General features: G+C 43.5%; 2 protein-coding genes across 3 annotated transcripts in view; one reads left to right on the top strand and one right to left on the bottom strand.

The window, feature by feature from the left end:
* LOC146713915 (uncharacterized) overlaps positions 1-27,717 on the bottom strand; it is a 163,307-nt gene that overhangs the window by 58,383 nt on the left and 77,207 nt on the right. The window lies entirely within an intron of this gene.
* LOC146713919 (protein NLRC3-like) lies at positions 208-19,914 on the top strand. Its single transcript, XM_085450520.1, has 11 exons — positions 208-391; positions 2,244-2,270; positions 2,468-2,587; positions 2,909-3,031; positions 5,959-6,022; positions 8,431-8,650; positions 8,748-10,542; positions 10,620-10,793; positions 11,114-11,287; positions 18,570-18,616; positions 18,913-19,914. Exons 2-11 carry the CDS (start codon positions 2,263-2,265, stop codon positions 19,455-19,457), a joined length of 3,270 nt encoding a protein of 1,089 aa, XP_085306646.1. The 5' UTR covers positions 208-391; positions 2,244-2,262; the 3' UTR covers positions 19,458-19,914.

The raw sequence follows: 27,717 nt of genomic DNA, 5'->3' as shown, positions 1-27,717 counted from the left end.
GGAACAAACTGGCTGATGTAACCTGACCTCAGGCAGCCGGGCGTGACAGCTGTGTTTGCATATGAAACTACACTTGGTTCCGTGTCCTGTAAGGACTGATGAAACAGGTACAGAGTGAAAGAAGGACACACAGCAAACGTATGTATTTTACCTTTTATTTATTTTCTTTCCTGCTACTAATGAATTATTAGCCAGACAGCTCTTTTGTGAACAATGTTAAATATTTCTGTTAGTGCACATCATCATGTGAAGCTGAGGTTGATTATATGGGATAATGTTGTCCTCTGAAAGAGACTCGTGACCACAAAAAGTTTGAGAACCTCTTTTCTGGACTGAGGAGACTGAAGGTTTCCCACTGCAGGCAGAACAGACTCTGTTGGAAGGACTAAAGGTGAGACATGAACCATTAATTTGTTTTGTTTTGTTTTTTGTTCTGTTTTGTTTTCAGACATTTGTTATTTAAGCTCATCATGGCTGACATGACTGTTAATGCCTCTGGTTGATGAGCTCTCTGTGTAGTTTATCATATTTGATTCGGGTTGGTTGAGTCATTTCTGGTAGCAGGGCTCTAGACTGCAACCAATTGAGTCGCAAATGCAACTAAATTTTTCAATGGTGCCACAAAAAAAATCCTATGTCGCAGGTCTTTGCAACTCTGAAAGTCTCCGTGTGATCAACAACAAACACACATTATGCCCATATTGTGGTCTAAACCAATCTGAGATAGTCAGGAGCAGGACCTCTCTGATTGGCCGTGGTCAGAAATTCCTGTAGTCCTTCGTGTACATTTGAACGTGCAGGTGGATAGAGGGAGGTGAGTAGCTTGAATAAAGTGAGAGCAGGTAAACGGATTCCACACAAAGACGTGAACACAGAGCGCGGATCCGACGCATCAGAATCAGCTTTCTCACCCGACGGCCGTAAATGGACACGCCGTCAGGGCTGAAAGCCGACAGCTCACTGATTCTGGGTAGTGAAATGTTCATTTTCAAAATTCATTTTGTTTCTTTTCTTTGTTTCTTTCATTTTTTGTTGTTTATAAAATTCTTTTTAATGTATTATTTTAAGATGTGTCTTTAAATCCTGCAGTGGTTACACACAGTCTGGCGGGGAAGTTATACAAGTGAAAAATAGCTGAAGTAGAGGATGCTTTCTAGAATGTGTGTTATGTACCAGGAACATACCTTTACATAAATATTGACTCAAACTCCTGAAGCATAAAGTGATGAAGGGAAGTAAGACAAGACCTTAATAGAAAAAGAACAGAGTCAAAACTTATCCCAGTGCAGACAGCAAAGAGCTGCAGACAGACGGTGTTCAGGAAGATGATGAATAAATTAATCCTTGATCTGATTTATATTATATGTTTGTTTGTATTTTTGTTCCATTTAATCTTCTGTTTGAAAAGTGTAATCATCACAATGATCGTTTGTTGACTCTTTGATGGTCAGATCGATTTTTTCAGATTTTTTTGACAAACAATGGAACCTTAGTTATAAAGTAATATAATATAAAAGTATAATTATGATTAAACAGGTCACCACCTTGTAGCTATCAAATATCTCAGTAAACAGAAATAAAGCCAAATTATAATCTGTGTCAGTCCGCCAGGGCCTCCGCTCCTGGCCCCCACCCAGCACACAATGCACCCGACCCCTATGGCGCCTCCTGCGGGTGGTGGGCCTGCGGGAGGATGGGCCCATGTCTCCTCTTTTTGGGTTGTATGGAAGCCCCAAACGCAATTTCATTGTTCTTGACAATGACAATAAATAAATACTACTACTACTACTCTTCGGGCTGTGCCCGGCCGGGCCCCATGGACTAAGGCCCGGCCACCAGACGCTCGCCCTCGGGCACCCTCCCCGGGCCTGGCTCCAGGGCGAGGCCCCGGTGACCCTATCCCGGGAAGGGTAAACTGTTCCCTCGGTGTCCTTTTCATAAGGGTCTTATGAATCGCTCTTTGTCTGGTCCCTTGTCTGGCACCTCCTGGGTGAGGTGTTCCAGGCATGTCCCACCGGGAGGAGGCCCCGGGGCAGACCCAGGACACGCTGGAGAGATTATATCTCTCGGCTGGCCTGGGAACGCCTTGGTATTCCCCCGGATAAGCTGGAGGAGGTGGCTGGGGAGAGGGAGGTCTGGGCCTCTTTGCTTAGGCTGCTGCCCCCGCGACCCGGCCCCGGACAAAGCGGATGAAGATGGTTTTTTATAATCTGTGTTTTATTCTCACTTTTCTCTTCCATCAGGTGACTGCAGGTTACAAACATGGAAAGGTATCACCTTGTATTATCTTCACTGCTAAAAGAACAAATACAGAAATGATTTCAAACTACATGCAGTAACTTCATCATCTGCTCTTTCTTTTGTTAATTCATTTTAACCCTGAAAAGTTTTTCCAATATATGTTTCACCTGGAGAGTAAAAAATGGTAGATATACAACCTTTCCTGATTCCTTTCCTCACTCCTCAGACATGACTCTCCTGAACATGAACCTGAGCCGAGTCTCAGCTCTGTAACAATGAGGAAGAGAAGCACTCAACAGGAAGACCGTCCTGACTTTAAAAGCAGGAAACTGTCTCCTGATGCAAAGTAAGAGTTAACTGAATGGATCCAGGAGTAATCAGTGAGAAGTTTTAGTTTGCCACATGTGTAATCATTTCTTCTTATTATTATTATTGTTGTTGTTGTTATTTTATTGCTGTGTTCATAAAAAGAAGAAAACACAGCAACAAACAGACTAAAAAGAACAGAAGTCATTTGTTGTGAAGTGCATCAAACTTTTTAGCCTTATTTTTTAGTCTTATTGTAATATTATTACTGTGACTAGCTCCAAGTTTATTCAGTACTTTTCGTGTCAGAAGGCTAAAAATGTAATTTCTCTGCCTGATGGTCTTTTTCTCTGTTCACCAGGATCACTGAGACACCAGATGCCCCTGAACCTGAACCTGGACCCAGCTGTGTGTCTTTAAAGAGCGATCGGTCAAAGGGTTTCATCTTCCACTTTAAAGGACAAAAACCGGCTGCTGCTGAGGAGTAAGAAAGTTCACACCTACCTTAAAGCTATGTAATGCATCTGGCCTCAGTCTTGAAATTTAGGACCTCCATGAGTAAGACTGAAAGACTGCTTTTTTTTTTTTTAAATCATGACAGCCCTGCATTCCCTGCACTGGCCATCACGCTGATTATAATTTATGTGGTAATCAGCAGGAATGTGTCAGCAGTTAGTCAGTTTGACTCTGATACTGTGGGTGCTCGTTTTGCTTAGGAAGGTGAAATGATCTACAGCTGTCTGTGTGGTGCTGGAAGCCACGATACAAGCTGCTGGAAATCTTTAAAAATTAAATAAAAGTGCTTCAATGCTTCCTTTATATTCCAGCTTAAGCATGGACCACCCTTGATCCATGTTATCATAATCTCATAATTCATAGTGACCATCCCAGCATTCATGAAAATCATTAACAAAACTGGTTGTTACAGCCCAGTCTAGGGGTACCGAAACGAAACATAAGGGTTAGGAAAGACGTGACCCCGCCCTGGTCCCCAAAACCATACCCAGAAGCTAAATCTTTGAAGTGAACGGTGGTTTATTTGTGGCTACACTGAAAACTTAACTCCGGGGTGAACAAAGGCCAAAATAACAAACAGAACAAGCTAAGTCGGGAAAGGAGGAGCTATCTAAAACCCTAGATGAATCAAAAACCAAACAAAAGACAAGTGCTACGCCTACCTCCCTAACTGAATTAAACAGGAGATAATAATACAAGAAATAATAAGGCAGCTCACCCCTTCTGTTTCAGTGCCTATTTACAAGTGAAAACTAATTTACACACTATATACAAATTCCGTGAATCTCAGGAATAACACACAAATCACAGGGTTTGGAAGCCAGGGTCAGGTCTGCCACATGATGAGAGGACTCCAACTCTATCAAGACAATCTTCCATTCCAGGAAGAGGAGAAGAGTCAGGTTTGGTCACACTGTTTACTTTTCGAAAATCGTAGGGTTTTGTAAACCTTTGGTACAAGAAGACATGGGGAACTCCATGCACTGGAACTCAGGACAGCTATATTATTTTCCAGAAAGTAGGAAACTTCTTGCTGAAAAAGTGCACGTTTGGTAGGGTTCACACAATAAGCGTGTTTTTTGATCTGAGCAATGTCACCTACATCTATGTCATGTTTAAGGACCATAGTGCGAGACGAAGTGTCTGCAAACAGGAACGGATGGTCTTTTATAAGACAGCACATATCGTTCTGGGCAGCGTCATCCAAATGTTTTAGGTGGGATTTTAAATTGTCTAATATTTCAGAGTTTCTGAGTCGGGAGCAACCCTCAGCACAAATGAAAACTAAGCCATCACTTTCTGGATTATACTGAAACAAAGACACTGGTACCACTACGGGCAGGGACGAGGGCACAGCAGGGGATGAAGAGGAGTTTACACCAACACTGTAAACAAAATAAGACTTCATCAGGTAATTCAGCAAATATTTTGGACATAAAATTTGACCCTTGGTCCGTTTGAACAGATTTTGGAAAACAAAGTGGAGAAAAAAAAGTGGAGAAGCTAGCGCTCTGACAACAGCTTTGACTTTGAGAGTGCGTAACAGAATAGCCTTGGGGAAGCGTGTGGCGGTGCACATCAAAGTCAAAATATACTGATGTCCTGACTTTGTTTTGGGAAGTGGACCTACACAATCAATGAGTATGTGCTCAAATGGTTCCCCTGAAGTTGTGATTGGATGTAATGAAGCAGGTGGAATAACTTGCTTTGGTTTACCACTAACCTGACAAATGTGGCAGGAGTGGCAGTAAGTTTTTCTAATTCCTAAATGTCCGGAGAAACTGTCATGTGCAAGACTGAGTACCTGGGGTCGGAACTTTTGCGATACAACTATCTGTTGAAAAACATTCCAGTCAAGATCATTAAATGAGGGAGGGTGCCATTTACGCATTAACATGTCATTTTCAGTGCTGTAAACTCAGGGATTTTGATCGCTGGAATTCGCAGCAAGTAGACATTTGGCCAGAGTTGGATCATTTTGTCTCAGGATCATCTTCACAGCATAGAAAAGAGTCAGACAAGTCAACATCACCGTATTTGCACTTGTGCGCACGTGTGACAACACAGGCAAGCAAGACCTGAATGGCAGCAGGAATGGTGATGAGCAATCAGCCACCGTTAGCTCTCCAATCAGGAAGGACCTGTAGATTCTTAAAGACATAGCACAGAAGAAAACTCTAGCCAGCCAGGGCCGTAACACTGATAAAGGACCAAAGCAAATCTTTTTTTTTTTTTAACCTTAACATTGACATTTTTCTGCATGAAATAACACTGCAAAGTGCATTGGGATGTAATAAGCTGATAATATTAATAATATTAATATTAATAATAATAATGATAATAATAGATTGCATTTATATAGCGCTTTTCGAGACCCTCAAAGCTCTTGATCATTTTGTAGTTCACCGTCTGGACACTGAACACCACAGATGTAGATGTATTGTAGGCAGATTCAAGGTTTCATCATGTGTTTTTTTGTTTTTTTTTAGGTGTATTCGTAGTTTTCTCCTCAGAAAATATTCAGCTGCTCCTCAAAGATGCTCTTTCTTGCTACTGGTATTGTAAACACACAAAGGCCATTTTTAAAATAAAACTCTTCAACATAAAAATATGAATCTGACTTTTTTTTTCTTTCTTTTTGCAATGTACAGAGCATGTCTATAATATGGTCAGTACAAGAACACACTTTGGTACAGAACCATCACTGACCTGTTAGTTAGACTAGTGGAGTCCAATAAATGAATAAACAAATAAGTGTATAAACTGACACAATAGATTTGTTACAGCACAGTTGTGCTCGTTTTAATCAGGATGATCATCAAACAGCAGAAGAAGAAATCTTTGGCTTGTATTTATGTGCAAAATGGTTCTAATTCCTTCATGATGTCTCCACAGAACTGATCAGGAGAGTCTTCATCATGCCCAGCAGCATCAAACCAATCTGGACTCGGTGTTTAAGGTTTGTACATGTACACCTACCTCTTTTTTTTAACCCTTTAAGACCTACCATAGAACCAAGTCCGCCAGAGCTTATATTATATTTTTACATGCTGTGGAGCCATTTTTGGGAGCATTTCAAGTTGCTATACATCAATACAACCATTATAGCCCAGATTTTAATAATATGTATTCATTAAGTGCATAGTACTTACATAAATTGCAAAAAAGTGCAATAAACTACAAAAAAATTGAAAATCGTTTTTGCTTTTTAACATATATTTGTAGTTAGAGAAATTTAAGAGGCTTATCCCTCAAAACTGTAAATACAAAAAAGTTGCACAAAATAGTTTCCCACCACAGGAAATTTATTTTGAGTGTCTTCATAGTTTTATTTTTGAAATACACCAATTTTTATACACTGCAGGAAAAACGAAAATAAATATTATACTGCAAATTTGCAAAAAAGCAGCATATGCATCAAAATAAACTATTTCCAGCAGTGCAATATGAGTCCTAAGCATCCCAGAAACGACACAGAAAGTCATAAAGTCAAACATAACTTTTAAAAAGACCAGTATAGGCCCTGAGGCCCTGATGGTAAAAAAGACTACATTTCCGCGAAAATTACGTCACTTCCGGTTTCGGGCAGGTAATGGCGGAAATGCAAACGTTCGCGCTGACGTCTATTCCAACGTAGGAAGTGTTATGAACAGCTGATCGGATCGGCAAAGCGTGTTTCTGGAATATTATGTTTTTGTTGCTGCAAGCGCTTTTTATGCAGTTTTTGCAAAGCTTTATGTGGAAGGAAACCGTGACCTAGGACAAGCTGATGGCATAAGATGTAAGTACAACTCCTCCGGTTTCATATGCAAAAAAAAATTTTGCGCTAGCTTACGTGGTTGCAGTGCTACCGGGATTTAAAAATAGTTACGCAAAACAGAGCGTGTCCGCTCTGATCGGCTCTAAAGGGTTAAATTGTTTTCATGTTGCTCAGTCCAATATTCATCATAACTTAATGGCAAAGTAACAAACATACTCCAACAGTGAATTAGTTTCACTTTATTATTACTTATAAAGAACTTTTCAAAACAAAGTTTTGGGAACATAACATGATCTGCAAATAAGGTGCAAGTACACTGTGCAGCCACGTGATTATCAGCGGTTACCACGCCTACCTAGCTGCATCAGAGCCGCTTTCTGTCAAAAACCTACATTTTAGACTCACCTACAGACACGTGACTGGACAGACGTTACATGCAGTAAATTTGGGCCAACGTGGGTTTTGGCCTTGCAACGTCTGATTGGTTGAAGTGACGTGAATGTGGCATCATTGCTGTGATCCTATTGGCTCAAACGATTAAAAAGAGGTGTCAATCATGCAAATTGACCCAAAGAGACCAAAGTTACAGTCCCTCAGAGTTTAAAGGGCCAGAGGCCAATTAAACGCTCTATGCGCACAGCAGAAAAGGGCCATTACCATGTAAATCTGTGGTTAATTCTTCAAAAATATATTTTAAAAAACAGCATTTTCAAGCCTATTAATAAAATTAATTAATTTCTGCTCTTAAATACCTAAAAAATCCAACTGGCATGGTGTCCAATTGTGTGCCAAAATTAGACATTTTTGTACAATGTCTGGATATTCATGTATTGACAGTGCTGTAATTTTTCACTGTTTCACTTTACAAACATAAATCTTTGCACAGATGATGTTTATATGTTGGTTACTGAATTTCTGTAATGAAATGTGAACTGAGGGTTATATGCTATTTTTTTTAAATTAGGCAAGGATAAAATCAACTTACTTTTTCTGTGTTCCAGTCTCAGTAACTTTGACACAGTAATATCTGCTTCAATATATACACCGCCGATGAAATTTCACAAGTGTTAGCTTTATTTTGATACCAAGATTGTAAGGACAGAGTTTGTAATTGCAGAGAAATAATCAATTAAATTTGGGCATTGCATTTTCGAGCATGAAGCTCAGAAACCCCCACGTTGGCCCAGAGGTTAAAAAAAATCAGTACTATAGATTACTTAATTTAATTTATGCTATTATTTTATTATTTTCTGTCACCTAAGTCACTCTATAACACTACCGGCACCCCAGAAAGTACAGGGTACTTACGGTGTACTTATTTATCACATTTCTGTCAGAAATGTAAATTTCTGAAAATGTCCTTACATCAATAAGAACCAAAATGACACACTTATCCAAAAAATTATCCTTATCTTATAACAATGACATTTTGGAATTATATTTTTTTTCTCTGACAGAAGTTTTAATTTAATTAGTTACCTGCATATCATTTAACACTGTAACTCTGTTAAATTGAAAACACACAAAAAACAAATCTGTAAAAAAGTATTTTTTACTATGAAGATCTGATTTTTTTATGAATTAAGATTGTGTCATTTATTTTCCAGATACTGGAGGGAAACATTATCACTTTTGTGAAGAACGAACTCAAGAAGATGCAGAATGATCTGAATCCAGATTATTCAGAGTGTCAGAGGGATGAAGAGGAGGTGTTGGACAGTGAGGAAGAGAAGCAGAGAAGGACCAGCAGAGAGGCATTTCTGAAACTTGCAGTTAACTTCCTGAGAATAATGAAACAGGAGGAGCTGGCTGACTGTCTGCAGAGCAGTGAGAGGATTTCTCTTCATAAATTCAGTCTTTACAAGAATGAAATTGTCACATTTTCTATAATCATCACACTCATGTTTCTGGTGCTTTCCTGTAGAAAATCCTGATCCACTTTGTGAGAATACATTTAAATGTAACCTGAAGAAGAAGTTCCAGTGTGTCTTTGAGGGGATTGCTAAACCAGGAACCCGAATCACTCTAAATGAGATCTACACAGAGCTCTACATCACAGAGGGAGGGACCGGAGAGGTCAACACTGAACATGAGGTCAGACAGATTGAAATGTTTTCCTGGAAACCAAACAGACCAGAAACAACAATCAGATGTGAAGACATCTTTAAAGTCTCAGCTGAAAGAGACAAACCAATCAGAACAGTTCTGACCAAAGGAGTGGCTGGTATCGGGAAAACATTCCTGACACAAAAGTTCACTTTGGACTGGACTGAAGACAAGACCAACCAGGACATCCAGTTCATTTTTCCATTCCCATTCAGAGAGCTGAATTTAGTGAGGGATAAAAAGTTCAGCTTAGTGGGATTTATTCATCACTTCTTCACTGAAATCAAAGAAGCAGGAATCTGTAACTTTAAAAAGTTCAAAGTTGTGTTCATCTTTGATGGTCTGGATGAGTGTCGACTTCCTCTGAACTTCCACATCACTGAGATCCTCACTGATGTTACAGAGTCCACATCAGTGGATGTGCTGCTGACAAACCTCATCAGGGGAAAGTTGCTTCCTTCTGCTCACATCTGGATAACCACACGACCTGCAGCAGCCAATCAGATCCCTGCTGAATATATAGACATGGTTACAGAGGTCAGAGGGTTCACTGACCCAAAGAAGGAAGAGTACTTCAGGAAGAGACTCAGAGACAAGGAAGAGGCCAACACCATAATCTCTCACATCAAGACATCACGAAGCCTCCACATCATGTGTCACATCCCAATCTTCTGCTGGATCACTGCTACAGTTCTAGAGAGTTTGTTAAAAACCAAACAGGCTGGAGGAAAGCTGCCCAAGACACTGACTGAGATGTACATTCACTTCCTGGTGGTTCAGACCAAAGTGAAGAACATCAAGTATGATGGAGCAGCTGAGACAGATCCTCTCTGGAGTCCAGAGAGCAGGAAGATGATTGAAGCACTGGGGAAACTGGCTTTTGAGCAGCTGCAGAAAGGAAACCTGATCTTCTATGAAACAGACCTGACAGAGTGTGGCATTGATGTCAGAGAAGCCTCAGTGTACTCAGGAGTGTTCACACAGATCTTTAAAGAAGAGAGAGGGCTGTACCAAGAGAAGGTGTTCTGTTTCGTCCATTTGAGCATTCAGGAGTTTTTAGCTGCTCTTCATGTCCATCTGACATTCACCAACTCCGGTATCAACCTGCTAGAAGAAGAACAAATGGCCTCAGTGCAGACTGACAAATTTTCAGTAAGACAGTTCTACCAGAGTGCTGTGGACAAGGCCTTAGAACGTCCAAATGGACATCTGGACATGTTTCTTCGCTTCCTCCTTGGTCTTTCACTGCAGACCAATCAGAATCTCTTACAAGGCCTGCTCACACAAACAGGAAACAGCACACAGATAAATCAGGAAACAGTTCAGTATGTTAAAGAAAGAATGAACGGCGCTCTCTCTCCAGAGAAAAGCATCAATCTGCTTCTTTGTCTGAATGAATTGAATGATGACTCTATAGTGAAGGAGGTCCAGCATCAACTGAGTTCAGGACAACTTTCTAAAGTTGATCTCTCTCCTGCTCAGTGGTCAGCTCTGGTCTTCATCCTACTGTCAACAGAAGCAGGTCTGGATGAGTTTGACTTGAGGAAATATTCAGCTTCAGAAGAGGCTCTTCTGCAGCTGCTGCCAGTGGTCAAAGCCTGTAAGAAAGCCCAGTAAGTATCCAGTTTAATCTCTTTAAAGTGTTTATTTAAAGATTTTGGAAAGTTCACTGCTATTCATGTCTTTCTAGGTTGAGTGGCTGTAACCTCACAGAGAGAAGCTGTGAAGCTCTTTCCTCAATTCTAAGTTTCCAGTCCTCCAGACTGAGAGAGCTGGACATGAGTAACAACAACCTCCAGGACTCAGGAGTGAAGCTGCTTTGTGTTGGACTTGGGAGTCCTCACTGTATGCTGGGAACTCTCAGGTTAGATGATGCTTTGTTTCAGGAGATTTGGATATTTCACAACAACTGTCATTATTTTATAGATGTTAACATGTTTTTTCTATTGTGAAAGAGCACAGTAGAAGAGAAAGACACACACACACACACAACAAAAAACATAACTTTATGTCTGTCCATCATAGTATAAAATAAAATGTAATAATATTTTTTCCATGTTTTTAAACAGAGTCCTTAAAAGCCTTTTTTAAAACTACTTTAACTGAAATCAGAATCTGTTCATTTGACTGCATGTACATCATCAAATGCAGAGCAGTTCCTTAAATTGTTGTATGTGTTTTAAGGTTGTCAGGCTGTCAGATCACAGGAACAGGCTTCACCTCTCTGGCCACAGCTGTGCGCTGCAATCCCTCCTATTTGAAAGAGCTGGACTTGAGCTATAATCACCCAGGAGACTCAGGAATGAAGCTTTTGTCTGCTCAACAGCAGGATCCACATGTGAAACTGGACATACTCTGGTAGGAAAACAGGAAATAAAGCTGAAAATATATTTTTCTCCAACATTTTGTAAGGAAGAGCAGATATTTACTTGAAGTCATTTGAGGGTTTATTGTAACCACTGACCTGATGGCCCGTAATACAGTCTGTATGTCCAGTCAAATGGGCAACTGTGTGGGTGAATGACTCAGAACCAATCACAGTAAAGCTCACCTGTGAGTCAAAATCACAAAATCAATCATCTCTAACATTTTCTTGTCTTGCTGGTCAAAGGGGGTGCTCAAGCATATCCCAGCTGTCACAGTCTTTGCCAAGCAGTTGCATACTGTGATATCATTCACAATAAGTGGTAATCTTGTTGATCTGCTTTAGCTCAGTGGGTGAACAGGCGACCATATGCCGTATGGCCGGAGAGCAGTAGGCCTGGGTTCAAGCAGCCTTTTGCTGCATGTCTTTTCCTCTTTCTCTCACCACTTTCCTGTCTATCTACAATATATCTATCAAATTATGGACAAAAAATTAAAGTAAGTGATAACCTTAACTCTAAGTTTACCTTAACCTTTAATTCAAGAGAGAAGCAAAACTGACGTTTTTCAAATTAGTTTTTGCTCTGTATCAGATCGATTATTTTCTTTGTTTCCAGACTGCCAAGATTTGAGAGAATAATTGACCAAAAACAAATAAACAAGGCTGGGATCATGATGAGTTAGGCCTCAAAAAGTGTTTAAAATCAAATGAAATAGGCACCCACAACCTTTTGACTGCATGACCTTGCAACCTCATTAAGGTTGAAAATTGAGATTGTGCATTTCAATAAAAGATTGAGGTATTTACCCCAATCACACCCCATCAGGATTCATCATCATTGCCCATGAGCGTTGCTCTCTCTCATTGTGTGTAAAGGTTGGCTGTGTGGCAAGATTAGTTAGACCCAAAATGCAGGACATGAGAAACAAGGTGATTAAAAGGAAGCTTTATTGCTGAGCTTAACAAAATACAAATTAAAGTTGCTCAGGAGATGCAGAAATACACAAGGAGGAATACACAGCTTGAGGGAGAATGTAACAAATAGCTTGGGATGGGACCCTTACTGATGTTTGAAACTGTGTCGATCTTATGAAGTTCAGTGTTTTTACTGCACTGCTTTAAAGTGTAGCACACAACACCAACATCACATGACAGTGTTATAGGCCTTCTATGGGGTCTATTTTATACAGAAAAGTAGAGACTGGAGACATAAGTTGTGCAGGCTCTTCCTTGTCTTTCTATTACACAGAATTTCACACCATTGTTTTCTGTTCATTTATAAACACGTTCCTCTTTCCTTCAGTTATTCCTCTTGTGACAAAAAAACCATCATATTCAATCAGGTTCACATGTTAAACCCACTTGCATTGTTTTTTCCACAAGTATAGATCTACAAAATAATGATCTTATATCAGTCTCCTTATTTACAATAAATCTGTAACTAAATCCTGCTGCTGTCCAGCTTCAACAATATCTCTGTGCAGTAATATTAGCACTGCGAATAACCTGCTTATTATAACTGTTACAAACTCTTTATACCTTAAAAGATTAAACACTATATTTGCAAACAATAAACAAACATATTCTATAGTTGCCCAAAAGTCAATATAAACCAGGCTATTTACATTTAGCAATATAATGAGTAAGAACGAGGTTATATTGAAATCATCAACTGTAAAACTTCTTGTAACATCAGGTTAAAAGTATGTCTCGGAGCTACATGTGCTACGAAATAAAACATATGTAGTAAGACCCACCACCTCTTTACACTACAAGTGGAATTGCGGCTCCCATTACAACTGGCGGGAAAGTTTGCTTTCTCTTGATCTATGAAAACACACTTTCTTACAACAGTTGTGGCCTTTAAATCAAGACAGAAAAAGGTTTCTTGCTCCTATATGTGCATCACAGTTAGTTAACTCAAACTACTAACCAGTTTTCATACAGAAAAGTAGAGACAGGAGACAAGAGTTGTGTTCAGTCTGCAGGCTCTTCCTCAACTGAGGTAAGAGCGTTGCAATGGCCTATCGCACTTACAGCTACTCGCCTTTTGTGGCAATGCCACGCAATCTCCATAACCTCAACTGAAAAGTGCAATACCACAATGAACCAAAGGCTTTTACATCAGTAAATGTTTCCAGCAGATTACAACTGTGACCATACACTTGTAGGTGTCACAATAGCTACGTGCGGTTTTGTTAAGATGGCGCCGGTGAGGTCGGCTGCCGTCACGACTGCTCCGACCACTTTTTCTTTGTCTTTGTTTTTTAAGTTAGTTTTCAGCGTTTCTAAATCGGCAAAATCATCACCATTGGTACATTAGGTATGACAGTGACACTCTTGTTTCTATTGGTATACAATGTACTCACAATTCGAAGTTTTTAACTCCGGATCCGAGCTGGCCGAGTGAGATCTTGAGGGAGAACAAAGGGAAGCGGCGGCGGCCTAGAGGGAAGCGAGCCGGCGTCAGGAACAGGCTGAGAGCTCGTGCACACCGCACACCTCTGCCTAGCATCCTGCTCGCCAACGTCCAGTCACTGGAGAACAAGCTTGACGACCTCAGGGCCAGGGTAAAGTTCCAGAGAGACATTCGGGACTGCAATCTCCTCTGCTTCACCGAGACATGGCTGAACCCAGCGGTGCCGGACCACGCCATCCAGCCGGCCGAGTTCTTCTCGGTTCACCGCATGGACAGGACACGGGACTCGGGGAAGTCAAGGGGAGGCGGCGTGTGTTTAATGGTGAACAACAACTGGTGCAACAGTGCGAACGTTGTTCCTCTCACACGCTCCTGCACACCAAATCTGGAACTACTGTCCATCATGTGTCGTCCTTTTTATCTACCTCGGGAATTTACATCGGTCATTGTAAGTGCCGTTTATATTCCACCACAAGCGGACACGGTCACCGCCTTATGCGAGCTGCATGAGGCACTCACACAGCACCAGACACAACACCGGGACGCTGCGCTTATTGTGACGGGGGACTTTAATAGCGCCAACCTCAAACGCGCAGCGCCGAACTTTTATCAACACATCACCTGCCCCACCAGGGGTGAAAGGACACTGGACCACTGCTACACTACGGTCAAGGACGGCTACAAGGCACAATCCCGCCCTCCTTTTGGCAAATCTGATCACGCCGCCATCTTCCTCATCCCAAAATACAAACAAAGGCTGAAACAGGAAGTTCCGGTTCAGAGGAAGGTCGCGCGCTGGACGGATCAATCGGTGGCCGCGTTACAGGACGCACTCGATGACGCAGACTGGGGCATGTTCAGAAACAGCTCTGATGATGATGTCAACGTGTTTACGGAAGCGGTTGTGGGATTCATCGGGAAACTAGCGGATGATACCGTGGAGACAAAGACTTTCACAACGTTTCCCAACCAGAAGTCGTGGGTGGATAAAACCATCCGCGACGCTCTGAGATCCCGCACCGCTGCCTACAACACGGGACTCACGACGGGGGACATGGACCCGTATAACGTGCGGAGGGCGGTGAAAGAGGCGAAGCAGCGCTACGGGAGGAAACTAGAGTCACAACTCCAACAGAGTGACTCTAGGAGCCTGTGGCGGGGACTAAGGACAATAACGGACTATAAAGCACCAACAACCGGTATGACGAACGCGGCCGTGACTCTGGCAGACGAGCTGAACACTTTCTATGCTCGCTTCGAGGCTGCAGCTAAGGACTCCAACGATGCTAGTGTTAGCGGCGCTAACGGCTGCAGACAGGAAGATACTGCCAGCACCGGAAACGTGCTCGTCATCTCCGAGCATGAAGTAAGGAGAGCCTTCAAGAGAGTGAACACCAGGAAAGCAGCAGGACCAGACGGCATCCCAGGTCGTATCCTAAGAGACTGCGCATACCAGCTAGCTCCTGTGTTCACTGAGATATTCAACATCTCTCTATCTCAGTCGGTGATCCCCACATGCTTCAAAGAGTCCATCATTGTTCCTGTCCCGAAGAAACCCCACCCTGCTTCTCTCAATGACTATCGCCCTGTAGCCCTCACCTCAGTAGTGATGAAGTGCTTTGAACGCCTGGTCAGAGACTTCATCATTTCTTCACTACCAGACACACTGGACCCACTACAGTTCGCTTACCGTCCAAATCGTTCCACAGACGATGCCATCTCTCATCTCCTCCACACATCACTCACTCACTTGGACACTAGAAGGGGGAATTATGTTAAAATGCTCTTCATAGACTACAGCTCTGCATTTAATACCATAATTCCCTCCACACTCACCACCAAGCTGGAGCATCTGGGACTCAGCTCATCTATGTGTCAGTGGATCTCCAACTTCCTAACTGGCAGACCACAGGCAGTAAGGATGGGCGGACATGTCTCAGCCTCCACCACTCTCAGCACTGGAGCCCCCCAGGGGTGTGTTCTGAGCCCCCTGCTGTACTCTTTGTACACATATGACTGTGTGGCCACTACCAGCTCCACCACCATCATCAAGTTTGCTGACGACACCGTCGTGGTGGGCCTGATCTCTGATAACAACGAGACGGCCTACCTGAAGGAGATTAGGAATCTGGAGAACTGGTGCCAGAGGAACAACCTCCTTCTAAACCTCAGTAAGACAAAGGAGCTGATAGTGGACTTCAGCACTAAGCAGGAGAAGAACTACCAGACCCCTGTCATCAACGAGTGCCCAGTGGAGAGAGTGGACAGCTTCAAATACCTCGGAGTTCACATCACGCAGGACCTGTCATGGTCCTGTCACATCAACACCGTGGTGAAAAAGGCCCGTCAGCGTCTCTACCACCTCAGACGCTTGAGAGACTTCCAACTGCCCTCCAAGGTGCTCAGGAACTTTTACTCGTGCACCATAGAGAGCATCCTGACGGGAAACATCTTAACCTGGTTCGGGAACAGCACCATGCAGGACAGACGAGCTCTACAGAGGGTTGTGCGGTCAGCTGAGCGCACCATCCGCTCCGAGCTCCCTGACCTGCACTCAATCTACAGCAGGCGGTGCTGGACCAAGGCCAGGAAGATCGTGAAGGACCTCAGCCATCCCAACAACAGACTGTTCTCTCTGTTGAGGTCAGGAAAGCGATTCCGCTCCCTGAAGACCAACACAGAGAGACTGAGGAGGAGCTTCTTCCCGCAGGCGATACGGTCTCTCAATCACACCACCACACAGTACTGACCCACATATACAGTTCTTACACACACACTGGACATTCTGGACATTGTTTTCACTTCATTACTTAAATCATGCTGCTGTTATTGTGTATATGCTGCTGTTATTGTGTATATATTTATTTATATTTCTTCATACATTCTTATATAGTTCTATATTGTGTATTTTGTTGTACAGTTATTTTATTTTCAACTTTAATTTATATATTTTATCTTATTCTCCCAGTTAAATTTACCCTTCATTCTAATTTGTGTTGTACAGTTATTTCATTTTTAACCTTAATTTATATTTTATTCCTTCCTAGTTAAATTTACCCTTTTTAGTTTTTCATATTTATTTCCTATCTTATTCATAGCCTTTTCCTTTTTTGTTTTCTTTAGGTCACGAGCAGTTGTCCAAGCATTTCACTACATATCGTACTGTGTATGACTGTGTACGTGACAAATAAAATTTGAATTTGAATTTGAATTTGATGTGTTTAACCCTGACAAGTTCTGACAAGTGTCTTTGTCATAGTTCTTGGTCTGCGGTGGGGGGTTTGAGTTTATTTTGGGATTGTTGACACTTTGCTTTATTAAGATGATTTAGGTTTGGGTTTTAGTTTTCCTAATGTCTTTAAGTTTATTCATGTGTCCCCCAGTCATGTCTTTGTGTTTCATCTCGCTTTTCTTTTCCTGTTTTCCCCTCCATGTGTTTCTTTCCATGTCTCCTCTGTCAGTCATGTCCATCCATGTGTCTTTTCCTCAGCCATTATGTCTCTTTGCCTGCTCTGTGTCCCTCCCTCTCCCCCTCTCTGTCTCTCGCTCACTCCCTCTCCCTCCAGGCCTCGTCTCCCTTAGTTGTTCCCATGTTTCTCTCCTTGTGTACAATCCTTTCTACCCAATCTGTCATGTCCATCCCTGTCTGTTTTCTCCCCCGGCCCCTTTGTCAAGCCTTTGTCTCTTGGTCTGTGTCTCAGTGTGTTTCCTGTTTTATTTTGACAATCTCAAGTTCTGTGTTCAGTGTGTGCAGTTCTGCTTCCTCCTGTCAGATCACACCTAATTCGTTCCTGCTGTGTTCCCCATGTTTTCCACTAGAACAAGTGGGCTAGTTTCCGTTATTGTGCAAATGTACTGTTTATAAGTTTGGTGAAACCTGCAGTCAGCTGAGACTGAAGAAGTCACTTGGATGAGTGACAAAACGTTTCTCCCACTGAAAACACAAAGTCCAGATAAACAGAATCAAATTTTTTATATTATGTAACCCTTTTGTTTCATTTTCCCTTTATTACCAGATGTATTGCCATACATGCCAATGTTTTGGTTCAGATTGTTTTCTCAGACTTAGTCTCAGTCTGGAGCCCCAAAAGGTTTATTCTGTTCACCTGGATGTAGTGTTTTCAGTGGGACAAACGTTTTGTCACTCATCCAAGTGACTTCTTTAATCTGAGCTGACTGCAGGTTTCCCCAACCTTATATACAGTTCAATGCATAATGACTGAAACTAGCACATCTAAACAATAGGCTGTGTGGAGTTTCTCACTGAAAACATTACGTCCAGATGAACAGAATCAACCTTTTAGGATTTACTTACCTGGATGATTGATCATGCATCAAGACATCTCAGTCTGGAGCTTACGTGTACCATCACACCAATAAATGTAAAACCACCGTAATCTTTGGAACAGGATTTTGACTTTCCTACTGTAAAGGAAAAAAAAGTGAAGCAAGTAGTAGTTATTTATGCAGAGCAGATATAGTCATGTGAGAAAATTAAGAATTCTTCTTCAAAGTTCCTCTTAAGTTATTTGATTCCTACTCATGGCTAAGCAGATGCTACAAGTGTGAACTGTTTTGCACCGTGTCATTTATACAGGATTTTGGCTTTTTATTTACATGTCTAAATTCTTTCAGTTTCCTCAGGTTGTGTTTAGGTAATTTAAGAACCTTGTACAGACCAGTTGGTTTCTTTTTTAAAAAAAATTACTTTGATATATAAAACCATAGAACTGAAAGTGCATTATCGTTTTCATTTTATTATGGAATGAAAGGAAACAAGATAATTTCTCTAGAAAAGATTAATCAGACAATATAAAGGCATGTTTTCACATTAAAAGATAAAGTTCTCATTTCAGTGTGGAGCCTCAAGGAGTCCAGTGGATGAGACCAGGTCTAAGGAAATGTAAGTATTTTTGATGTATCAGTTCTGTTTACACCATGTTTTACTGTGTTCACATATTTTACACTTTAGTTGTACCTCTGCCAAATACATGTAATCATGAATTTTACAAAAAAGTTACATAGCTTCTTACTTACTTACTAACTAAAAACCAATTTCTGATGGTAACACACTCTTAAAAAAAAATCAAAAACTTTTGCATACTGGATCTTCTTCATAAATTAACATGAAAACCATGCAAATAAAATTAAAAGTGTTTATTACAGACCATTTGCACTGTGTCTCACTGTCTACTTTAGATTTCTGTGACCTGACGCTGGATCTAAACACAGCACACAGGAACCTCAAACTGTCTGACAACAACAAGAAGGTCACACACGTGAAAGAAGGCCAGCTGTATCCTCGTCATGATCATAGGTTTGATCACTGGGCTCAGCTGCTCTGTACCAACAGTCTGACTGGTCGCTGTTACTGGGAGGTCGAGTGGAGAGGAGAAGTTCAAATCGGTGTAGCTTGTGAAGGAATTGGACGGAAAGGAGACGGCGATGACAGCAGGTTTGGAAGGACTGATCAGTCCTGGAGTCTCTACTGCAGTGATGATGATGGTTACTTTGGAAATTCCAATTACACATCAATAGTGATCGCTGTCCCCTCCTCGATTGTCTATCACAAATTAGCACTGTATGTGGACTACCCTGCAGGCACTGTGTCCTTTTACAGTGTCCTCTCTGATACACTAATCCACCTGCACACTTTCAACACCAAATTCAATGAAGCACTATATGCTGGGTTTCAATTAAAGTCACCTGGTTCCACTGTCTCTCTCTGTGACGACTCAGACTAGTGAACTTACTGCGACAAGACACATTCTCACATTGGTGTGGAGCACCCAAATTTAGTAATACATGTACAATGACAATAAAGAGCTATTCTACTCTTTTGAGCTTCATTTGTGTACCAAAAAGGCTTCTAGATAAATGATGACTTTGTGTTTTGTTTAGTTTTTTTTTTAACTTTCATCTACTGAAACTACTTGACCTGTTAAAGGTTAAGTTTATCCTTGGGATGGCGAGTGAAATGCATCTCTGGATCCTCCAGTATGGTGATGCTAGAGCAACCAGGAGCTTTTTGTTTTGTTTTGTTTTTTTAATAATAGGCAGTGAAATCTCAGAGCATTCTCATTCCCAACACACAAGATACCGATGATTTGTCACATAGCATTGATATGTTACGTGTTGTATAAATGTGTCAATTTGTATTTTATACTATTTTTTATCGCAAGCATAAAATCTGTGACAGAGTTTCTATTTGTGTGTTTTATCTGTGAACATGCATGCAAACTGATATTTAAAAAAAGAAATGAAGAAAATCAAACTATTCCTTATTTATTTTTTTACGGATGCTTGTTATTATACTTAATACCTTTAGAGTACATTTTCTAACCTTTAACCAAAAAGTAAAATTATGGAGGACATTTTCACATAATGGCCTTGATTTACCAACAATAAACTTTTAATTTATCTAAATAAAGCAAACCCTCACATATTCATGGAAATGAAAAACTAGAAAACAGCTGTCAGTTTAGAAAAAAAGAGAGAAGCTACTTGTTCCTTTGTTGCCGGAAGAGGTCACGACAGTGGGTGGTTCAATATGTTTGACTTTGCTGAGTTTTACACATGATGCCCTCCCGGACCTAAAATCAAAAACAGTTACGTGCTAATGGTAAATGGACTGATTCTGACATAGCGCTTTTCTACTACCCCAAAGCGCTTTAAACAACATGTCCCATTCAACCAAACACTTTCTTCTATGCTTTTATCTAACCCCTAACACGGAAGCATTGGAGAGCAACTTGGGGTTAGTATCTTGCACAAGGATATTTGGCATGCAGACTCGTGTAATCAGGGATCAAACCACCAACCTTCCAGTCAGTAGACTGGCTCTACCTCCTGAGTTACAGCCACCACTGAAGCCTAGCCTAATAACCTGTTTTAGAAGAAGCTGGTCAGGATAGTATGGATTTGTTGGCATCTTCACTTAAAAAAAGGTTGGTTTTATAAATGTAAATGTAGAGGAGTGGAGGCTGATGTAAAAGTACACTGTGATACAGCTCTGAGGAATTTTAAAAGCAACTTATGTATAACAGTAGCAGCAATCTGCAATGTGCACCTACTTTCTATATGTACATAACTGGCCTATTATTTACAAAACAGATTGAGGGAAAGTGCTATAAACAAACCCAAAGGAGCTAGTATTGTTATCTTATCTGTAACTTTGAGGTCACATGATTTGACCTATGACCTATTTTTTCTCTTAAGGATAGCGATGCAGTGATATGTGCCTGTGTCGTTGAGTCTCAGATGACTTAAGAAGACACTCAAGCCATCCGTTCCAGGTGAACTGAATGATACTGTCATCCTCTGTAGTGCTCATCTGGATACGCCTCAGTGTTAGTCTCACGGTTATAGAATAAAGATGTGTTTTCCTTTTCACATTCATTAGGTCTTTTTGCAGGAAATCAGGAGGCCTGTTAGTGTTGAAATTTTGAGCCATGTTATTGTGATGTTGCTCTTTTGCTCGGCTTTGTAGACCTATTCTTCACTCAGTGAAATTAGCCTGATCTGCAGAGGTTAAACGGAAATATATAAACAGAATAAAATGGTAATTATGATAAAAGGCAGACAGAACTTATAAATAAATGAGAAATAATGAACAGGTGAAGCCTTTAAAGAGAGCATTTAAACTCAGTATGCATAATGTGATTTGTAAGTAGACTCTCAGAACTGAAGAAGCTTCTCAGATGAGAGGTGAGACGTCTTCAAGAAACTTAACTTCTCAGCGAGAAACAAGAAGATGCGTACGAAGGTGATATTCTTGTCAGAAGAGCCTTTCAGGAGGCCGGGATGCTGACTAAGGATACGTGGGATAAGCCGCTGTCTAGTGAACTACGTGGGAGAGCGGTCAAGCTCTTTGAGGAGTACACGTGGCTGAGTACCATCACCTTTCCCAGGAGTATTACACCCTCCGGCTGGGTGGGTAAACCCTGGGGGATCACGTTCTCTGATGGGAGTTGTGACTCATACGGACCGGTCCTCTACCTGCGCTGGGAAACGTCTGGAGGGGTCAAGACTCGGCTCGTGGAGTCCAAGGCCAAATTGACTCCAATCGAACAAAAGGGAGATGCTGTCAAGGCAGAGATTTGTGGAGCTGTTTTTGCCACTCGCCTGAAAGGTTACTTTCTGAAGTACAGTCGGTTGGAAATAGATCATTGGTACCATTTTCTGGACAGTCAGACTGCGTTAGGTGCCATCCAACGGGAGAGTTACGGGTTCCAGACCTTCTTTGCCAATTGAGTGGGAGAGATACAGAAGGCCGGGACTGTGACCGACTGGTGGTGGCTTCCTGGCCAGTTCAACGTGGCTGACCTGGTCACAACAGGATGTTCCCCTGAGCAGCTTGGTGAGGACTCTTCATGGCAGACCGGTCCCATGTTCCTAACCAAGCCAGTAGATGAATGGCCCATAAAGTCGGATGCAGAGGTGGCCTCTGGGACTAGAGAAGTCGTCAGTTGACTCCAAAGAAAGGCTTTTTCTGCAATCTTAACAAGGTCGTAGGAAAGGGTGCAGACTACTTCAGATGGTTTTGATAGCGTCAAAGCCGTGGTCGGCGGCCGAGTAAGTCAAGAGCTTTTACCATTCAGCAACAAGGTTACGTCTTTTGAGACTAAAGGTGTCACGGTTCTGGGTCAGTTTCTACCCAGTATTTTGAGTTTATTATGTTTTGGTTTAAGTTTGCATCAGGGATTGTTTTCTTGTTCTGTTGTCGTGTTGATGATGATGATTATGATGTTTATTATTAGAGTTTCATGTCTCTGTTTGTGTTTAGGATTTGTTCTTCGGTTGTGTCTGCTTAGTATTTGTCTAGTTCCATGTGTCATTTTCTGTCGGTCTCTCTATGTCGAGTCTGGGTCTTAGTGTGATGGTTTCTTGTTCCTGTTTTATTGTGAAGGTCTGCGTCATGTGAGTGTGTTCAGTTTTACCTCTGTCTCGTCTTGTTGATTATTCCCAGCAGTGTCCACCACCTGTGTGTAATTCCCCTGTGTTTCTCTGTGTGTATTTAAGTCGTGTCCTCTGTCATTGTAGTTGCTGGTCCGTCTGCGTATCCACCATGTTTCATCCATGTGTTCCCTGTCGTCATCATCATCATGTACCATCGCCTTCCTTCCTTTATGTTCAGGTTCGTGTTCTTGTTCATGCTCTGTAGTTTAGTTGTCCCAGTATAGTTTAGTTCTCCGTTTTGCCGTTTGCCTCTCTATATTTTTGTGTTCAATAAATCACCTTCACACCTTCACGACTGCCTGCGCTTGGATCCTCTTTTTCCTTTTTCACACAGCTCTTCTCACTCGCCGTGACAGTACGGACCAGCCAGGTATGGATCCAGCGGCATTCACCCCACCCACGGAGCTTCGAGAGCTCATAACGGACTCAGTGTCAAAATTAATCAACCTGTGGCTTGAGCATGAGGGAGAAGTGTTTCTCTACGTTCTGGAAGTCAGGCTACAACAGCTTATTTCCAATTATCCCTGGCTATTGGACTCACTGCACCCGCTCGTGCAAAACTTCATTCTCCACGAACTACACCTCCACCACCCCGCCGCTACTGCTCGCCCGCTCGCTTCTCCTCATCCACGTACCGCCGGATGAGGAGTTACCCGAGGAGTTACCCGGCCCGTCGGAGCCGTCTCCAAGGAGGAAGCGACGTTCGCGCCGCCGGCGCGGCACCCCACAGCCGGAGTTCAGAATGTCAGAGCAGCCGGCTGTGGTGAGTGAAAGGGACACTTTTGTTGACTCTGTTGCTTCTGTGACTGTTGTTTCTGGGGCAATTTTTTTGTGTTTCTACTGAGGATAACAATGATTTCTGATTGCCTGTTCTGAACCCTCGTTCCATGTTTATGACCATGTCCGCTCCATTGTCCCATCCTCACTTCCATCCCAGTTAAATGCCAGGCCTGTAACGCTGCCCTCAGTTCAGTCAGCAGCCGCGCTGCCCTCAGTTCAGTCAGCCACTTCACCATCTATTACGCCTCCACTGCAATCGTCTCTGCTACTTATAGCTCAGCAGCCTACCCACTCATTCACTCACTCATCATCCTCACAGCCTCATTACAAGCAGGGAACACACTTCATACAAACTTTAGCTGGTTCACTTAAGCTGGCCATCTCAGAGACAGTTGCTCCCTCTAGGGCCTCCCCAGAGGCTGGGTGTCAGTCACCAGCCAACTCTGGACCCCTAGAGGTCAAGATGCCAGCACCAGCAGCATCACTAGAGGACTTTACTGAGCAGTCTCAGCCGTCATCCCCTGCTGAGAGCTCCAGTGAGTTCGCCCCTCTGCCCCTGTCCTCTGCTGGAGGACCAGAGGGACCCATTCAGTCGTCTATCTCAGCTGGAGGGCCGGAGGAGCCCGTCCAGCCTCACGCCATGTCAGCTGGAGGGCCCGAGTCGCCCATCCAGCCTCAAGTGTCGTCAGCTGTAGGGCCCGAGTCGCCCGTCCAGCCTCAAGTGTCGTCAGCTGGGGGTTCGAGAGAACCCAGCCAGCCTCTGGTTTCGTCAGCTGGGGGCTCGGGAGAACCCAGCCAGCCTCAGGTTTTGTCTGCTGGGGGTTTGGGAGAACCCAGCCAGCCTCAAGTTTTGTCAGCTGGAGGGTCCGAGGAGCCCGTCCAGCCTCATGCCACGTCTGCTGGAGGGTCCGAGGAGCCAACCCAGCACCACGCCTCGTTAGCTGAGGATCCTGGAGGACCCAGCCAGCACACCCTCACATCTGCTGATGGTCCGGGGAGGTCTGTTCAGCCGTCATCTGCTGAATCATCCCCAGCGACTTCTAAATAATCGCCTGCAGCATCATCGCCTGCAGCATTCGCATCATCGCCTGTAGCATTCGCATCATCGCCTGTAGCATTCGCATCATCGCCTACAGCATTCGCATCACCGCCTGCAGCATCACCGCCTGCAGCATCGCTGCCATCAGGTTCTGTGGCTTCATCCACGCCTGGTCCAGCCTCTGTGGCTTCATCCACGCCTGGTCCAGCCTCCGTGACGTCGCCTTCGTCTTCGTCTGGTCCAGCTCCGCCTTCGTCTGGTCCTGCCTCGTCTGGTCCTGCCTCGTCTGGTCCTGCGGTTGCCACACAGCCGTCAGAGCCAGCTCGACCTGTTCCGCCTCGCCTCTGCCGGCCGTTTTCCAGGCCTCTAAGTTGGCATTATGGCCTTCGGGGACGGCCTCCGGAAGGAGTTCTTCGCCGCCGCTGGCATCGCAGCCGACCTCTGGACCTGCTCGGTGGCCGCCACTGCCTTCCAAGTGGTCGGCCTCCTCATTGGTTTTGCCTGCGCGGCCGCCGTTGCCGTGTGCATGGTCGGCCTCCTGAACTGTTTGCCCGTCGCTGCCGTGTGCACGGTCGGCCCCCTGAACTGTTTTGGCTCTTGTGTTGTTGACCTCCAATCGACCCCCAGACTTTACTGTGGACTCATGAATAGTCTTGTTTTGTGTTGACCTGTTTTTGGTTTGATCTGGACTCTTGTGCTCCTTGTTTTTTGTTTCGGACCCTCCTTCCTGGACCCCCTCCGCCCGCCCTGGTCTGGTGCTCGGTTTTGTTGTTCTGTTTTCTGTTTGGGGCTGTCGGGAGCCAGCCCTTGGAGGGGGGGGGGGGGGGGGGGGGGGGTACTGTCATGGTTCTGGGTCAGTTTCTACCCAGTATTTTGAGTTTATTATGTTTTGGTTTAAGTTTGCATCAGGGATTGTTTTCTTGTTCTGTTGTCGTGTTAATGATGATGATTATGATGTTTATTATTAGAGTTTCATGTCTCTGTTTGTGTTTAGGATTTGTTCTTCGGTTGTGTCTGCTTAGTATTTGTCTAGTTCCATGTGTCATTTTCTGTCAGTCTCTCTATGTCGAGTCTGGGTCTTAGTGTGATGGTTTCTTGTTCCTGTTTTATTGTGAAGGTCTGCGTCATGTGAGTGTGTTCAGTTTTACCTCTGTCTCGTCTTGTTGATTATTCCCAGCTGTGTCCACCACCTGTGTGTAATTCCCCTGTGTTTCTCTGTGTGTATTTAAGTCGTGTCCTCTGTCATTGTAGTTGCTGGTCCGTCTGCGTATCCACCATGTTTCATCCATGTGTTCCCTGTCGTCATCATCATCATGTACCATCGCCTTCCTTCCTTTATGTTCAGGTTCGTGTTCTTGTTCATGCTCTGTAGTTTAGTTGTCCCAGTATAGTTTAGTTCTCCGTTTTGCCGTTTGCCTCTCTATATTTTTGTGTTCAATAAATCACCTTCACACCTTCACAACTGCCTGCACTTGGATCCTCTTTTTCCTTTTTCACACAGCTCTTCTCACTCGCCGTGACAAAAGGGTCTCCTTCTGTTGCTTCTAATGTCTTCAGGATCAAGGCGTACTGGGGTTCAGCCTTGATAAATCAAGTAGATCTTTCACGGTTCAATTGCCTAGCCAAGCTCTGTGGGGTCATAGCTTATGTCCACAGAGCCTTGTGCTTTAGGTTATCTGGCAGGGGTCGAACTGCTGTAGGATTAAAGTGGGAGGCAGTGCCCACGGCTCAGGAGTGGGTAGAGGCATTTCAGGACTTATGCCTCGCTGCCCAAGCTGGTGTGACTTTCCCTATGGCGACGCTCAACCACCACCGGTCCCATTGATCCCCTACAAGTGTCGGTTAAGCTCTCTCCTTGTTGAGGACGCCCATTGTGTCAACCATGAAGGTGTTTCTGCCACCCTTCTTCGGATGAGGAAGAGGGGCTAGGTAGTTCAAGGTTCCATGATCGTACGGAAGGTGATTGATTCGTGGATATGTTGCTCAGTAAGGCGACGAGGGCATGGTTTTTAGCTGTATGGCCTCAAGAGCAGTTCAAGCAGACATAGTTGAAGATTTGTCAACTGAGGGCTTTCTGAAGGCATACCAGTGGTTTACTGCTCTGAGGGGTCACCCCAAGAAACTCTGGTCTGACCAGGGGACCAATTTCGTGGGAGCTAAACCTGCACTGAAGGAGCTCTACGATTTCCTTGCGAGTATCGACAAAGAAGAGATCCAAAGAAAGGCAGCCATAGTTGGTTCTGACTGGATGTGGGAGTTTAGTACAGCGGACTCCCCACACCGGAATGGAGCAGCAGAGGCAGCTGTTCGCGTGTTGAAAAGGGCATTGAGTAACGCTGGTGAGGAGGGAAACTTGACTGCTCTGGAATTCCAAGCCCTCCTCTATTTGGCGGCCAACCTCACCAATGAGAGGCCTATCGGGGCCAGAGCTCAAGTTCAGAAAGAAATTGTAGATGTTGTGACACCAAACTCTTTGTTGTTGGGTCGGGCAGGACCCAGAGGCGACAACATAGGTTTTGAGTTCCCTGCCTACCCATTCAGTCGTCTACGTGCAGTCCAGGTGGAAGTGGACAAGTTTTGGAGACGGTGGAGTCAGTTGGCCGGGCCGCACCTGTTTGTTCGGCAAAAATGGCATGCCCTGGCGAGAAATGTCTCTGTTGGGGACCTTGTCTGGGTGGCAAATCAGAACGCACTTAGGGGCCGTTTCAGGCTGGGCCGCGTGGAGGAGGCAGATCCAGATCACCGGGGTGTTTTTCGAGACGTCAAAGTAAGGATTTGTTGTAGTCGTCCCATCAACTGGTCTCAGGCAAGGAAGGACAGGGAACCATGTCATTTCACCATTCTCCACAGGGACGTAAGGAGGTTGGTGGTGTTACTGCCAGTAGAGGAGCAAGAGGGATGTGGTTCATCCCCCTGAGTACCTGAGAAATACTTGCGGATTGGGGACTCTTTGGTGTGGGGACCAGGCCCAACCTGTTTAAAACACGGTTATAAGGGTTTTTGTTTTCTCTATTAGTGTTTACTGCTACTGGTTATTGTGGCCTTCTTAGTCTGACACGTAGCCCAAGTGGGAGGTGTGTGGTTTTTTCCCATACTACTAACATGCCAATTTGTTTGTTGGGATTTATTATCAGCCAGACCCATATTTGCTTTAAATGACAAATTTATTTAAGACGGAGTGATTTATGTAAGTCTGGGATGGTACGTGTTAACGGGCACTCATAGAT

Source organism: Copadichromis virginalis, linkage group LG3 (assembly GCF_057382275.1).
Source record: "Copadichromis virginalis isolate Kocher_CV1m ecotype Utaka linkage group LG3, C_Virginalis_male_GT1.1, whole genome shotgun sequence".
NCBI lineage: Eukaryota > Metazoa > Chordata > Actinopteri > Cichliformes > Cichlidae > Copadichromis > Copadichromis virginalis.
This window is presented reverse-complemented; position numbering and strand designations above follow the sequence as displayed.

Coding starts and splice junctions, on each gene's coding strand:
- LOC146713919 (XM_085450520.1), top strand. Junction 3,032..5,958: donor AAACCGGCTGCTGCTGAGGA/GTAAGAAAGTTC, acceptor ATGTCTCCACAG/AACTGATCAGGAGAGTCTTC. Junction 11,288..18,569: donor GTGAAACTGGACATACTCTG/GTAGGAAAACAG, acceptor TTCTCATTTCAG/TGTGGAGCCTCAAGGAGTCC.